The sequence below is a fragment of the Gracilinanus agilis genome, chromosome 4 (genome assembly GCF_016433145.1).
Source record: "Gracilinanus agilis isolate LMUSP501 chromosome 4, AgileGrace, whole genome shotgun sequence".
In the NCBI taxonomy this organism is placed as follows: Eukaryota; Metazoa; Chordata; class Mammalia; order Didelphimorphia; family Didelphidae; genus Gracilinanus; species Gracilinanus agilis.
Genome location: NC_058133.1, coordinates 248,328,988 through 248,331,933, shown reverse-complemented (window position 1 = coordinate 248,331,933; position 2,946 = coordinate 248,328,988). Strand labels below are relative to the sequence as shown.

Below are 2,946 nucleotides of genomic sequence, written 5' to 3'. Positions count from 1 at the left end.
CTACATTTCCCGTGATTCCAATGGGTTTCCAGTTTCCGGTTTTGGGCATGGGGACGTCAGGTGTCCCCACGTATAGGACAGCTTAAATTCAGAGGAGGGCCTAGAGAAAGTCTCTTGGTTACCTGGATGGGCTGGCTGGCATACAAGAGACAGGATGGGCACTAGCGGTAAATTTAAAAGATGGTCAGGCGTGGTCAGATATATTTCACTAACATGGCCATGGCTATTAAAATATTAATTTCTCTTATATTATCAGTCTTTATCATTTTTAATCGTAACAGTAGCACTGGCAGAAACAGGTGATAAGCAGAAAATATGTCAGGAGATAACAAGATACTAGTTTCTTGAATAACAAGGCTTAGAATGGAACTTAAAATGAAGAGGTGGTAAAATTTTACACAGAAGGCAATCACCATAGAAGTGTCTAAATGAATAAAAGAGATGAATGTGATAGGTGATATATCATATCTATGTGATCTAATTTGATTATTCTTCAGTGTATATTTTAAAAATCTATATACTACAGTATTATTACTTCAAATTTTAAAAGACTTGAAGAATTTTGATGCTATAAGGGAAGCTCAACTGACTCATTTTGCAGATTCAGAAATCCAAGATTCAGAGTTAGTAACTTGCCCAAGAAATAGAAACAGAAAATGAGAAAAGAAAACATAGAGCATGCAGAAAATTAGTGACAGAACTGGACATCATAGGATATAGTATATAGATTTTTAAAATACATACTGAAGAATAATCAATTTAGATCACATTTATAAAGTGCTTTGTAATTTATAATATAGAATGTTTTCTTACAACAATTCAATGAGGTAGTAGTAGATTAGTGAAGAAGAGGTGGGAAAAAAAACAAAGCAGGCATTATGATATATGAGAAAGAACATCAGAAGACCTGGATTTGGGTTCTAGCTCTGGTACTTAAATCTGTGAAACTGAACAACAAGTTTCTAAATCTATTAAACTGGGATAATACTCCTTGCACTAATTACCTTCTAAGGTTATTATGAGAAAAGTGTTTTGTCTGCAAAGGGAGTTATTGTGATTATCAGGAATGTGGCTTTTGTGACCACTTTAAGATGAATAAATTAACAGACCATAGAGTCAAAAAGGTTATGATTCTGTCCACATAATGGGGCAGGAAAACATTATGAGACATTAGTTTACTTAAATGACAAGTGTTGGTAAAGAATTTAAAATATATAAGTACACTTCTACATAGAAGGCAACCCAAACCAGCATACAGAAGAAAATAAACTGGGCTGGGAGACAGAGGATCCAATATCCCATGGTGAGTAAAATTTGGGGAGGCAATACAACTGACAAAGATACATGATTCCTGGGTCATCTCTTTCTCAGATGAAATTCTAATGCTTACCACTATCATGTAAAGTCTGAGTCTCCACTAGCTGGAACTGGGCATTCTGTAAATCTTCTGATGCTCCTACAGATGTTGTCTTCTCCAAAAGCACTTCATGTCTCAGTGTACAGGCTTGAACCTGGGAACAAATATATAAAGTTGGCTTGTGAAGCAATCATGGAGGCTTGGAACTAAAATATCAGGTAAGTGACTACATTGGACTTTGGGTAGGAAAGGCTGAATAAGCAAAAAAACAAAAAAATGGTAATTTGGTTCTTTAATGGCATCAGGGAGCAGGAAGGGGAAAACTAATAGAGACTGGTAACTCCAGTCTGACAAATGAAGCTTGAGGGCTGGTAGTACTCCCACTGAAGTAATTCCACAGCATAAATAAAGCCCCTCACCTCCCAGGACAGATCAAACTTCTTTTCTCACCTGTTTCCCTGGCTCATTAAGGTTTCTCTCCAAATTCTCTAGCAATTTCACAGCTTCTTCTCCACTCTCTGGATAACAATTGCGAATCCAGACCTTCAGTGAATCAGGCAGGATGGTAAGGAACTGCTCTAACACTAGGAGCTCCAGGATCTGCTCCTTTGTGTGTATCTCGGGCCTCAACCACTGATGACAAAGTTCCTGGAGTCTGTTCAGAGCTTCCCTTGGCCGGGTTGTTTCCTGGTAGCAGAAATGCCTAAAGTGCTTGCGGGAGGTCTCTTGGCTATAGGCTTTGTTTTCAGGAGGGCCAGATTCCTGTCCCCAGATATGATCTTCCTTTTCTACCTTCACTATCAAAAGTCCCTCCAGCTCTTTTGGAGCCTGGGCATCTAAAGCTTTAGTCATTCTGGACTTTAAAAGGCCAAGGGACAGCAACCCCTATCTACTATCTACTTCAAGAAGAGTCCCTTTCAGAACTCTTATTTAGGTAAATTCCTGAGAAACAACATATTATTAAATAGAAGCAAAATGTTACAAAATCATAATTGTTACAAAATAATAACACTTTGATGAAGACCAGTGACTGGGACAAATTATTGAATGGTATTAAAAAACTGTGAAAATAGGAAAATATATAGACATATTGCTACGTTAAGTGGAGAAATGACAAAAATAATGCAAGTTCAGTAATTTAGGTTTTCTGATCTACTTTGGAATGAAATAGTTAGATTTAGTAAAAAATATTTAATTCAAAATTCAATATTTTAGAGTATATTTACCCTAAGGTAAAGTTAATAAAACGGATTTTTTTTTATAACAAAGAGAATTAGACAAGATTCTAACTTTTTTTTTTTTTTTTAAGGACTGAATTTGTGAAATATATGGAACTCCTGGTGAGAAACTCCCTCACCAAAGCAACTGTGTAACTTGCCTCTTGGGTGAGGTAGGAGAGAGAAAGTGATTTCCCCAGATTCACATTGTCAGGGGCAGGACATGAACCCAGGTGTTCCTAATTCCAAGGGCAGCTCTCTATCCAGTCTGCCAAGCACCCTCCCCTTGTTTATACTAACGAAAGCATCATTAGTGAAAAAGCTGAAGTACTGGGTATACAGGAAGGTAGCAACAGATTTTGCTCTCATCCT

The 2,946-nt window shown here is 37.2% G+C and overlaps 1 protein-coding gene across 1 annotated transcript; it reads right to left on the bottom strand.

Moving 5' to 3' along the window:
* Positions 1 to 2,220, bottom strand: LOC123246297 (zinc finger and SCAN domain-containing protein 23-like). Its single transcript, XM_044675215.1, has 3 exons — positions 1,808 to 2,220; positions 1,391 to 1,511; positions 1 to 161 (listed from the first exon to the last, which is right to left on the bottom strand). Exons 1-3 carry the CDS (start codon positions 2,207 to 2,209, stop codon positions 1 to 3), a joined length of 684 nt encoding a protein of 227 aa, XP_044531150.1. The 5' UTR covers positions 2,210 to 2,220.
* Between the last annotated feature and the right edge of the window lie 726 nt (positions 2,221 to 2,946).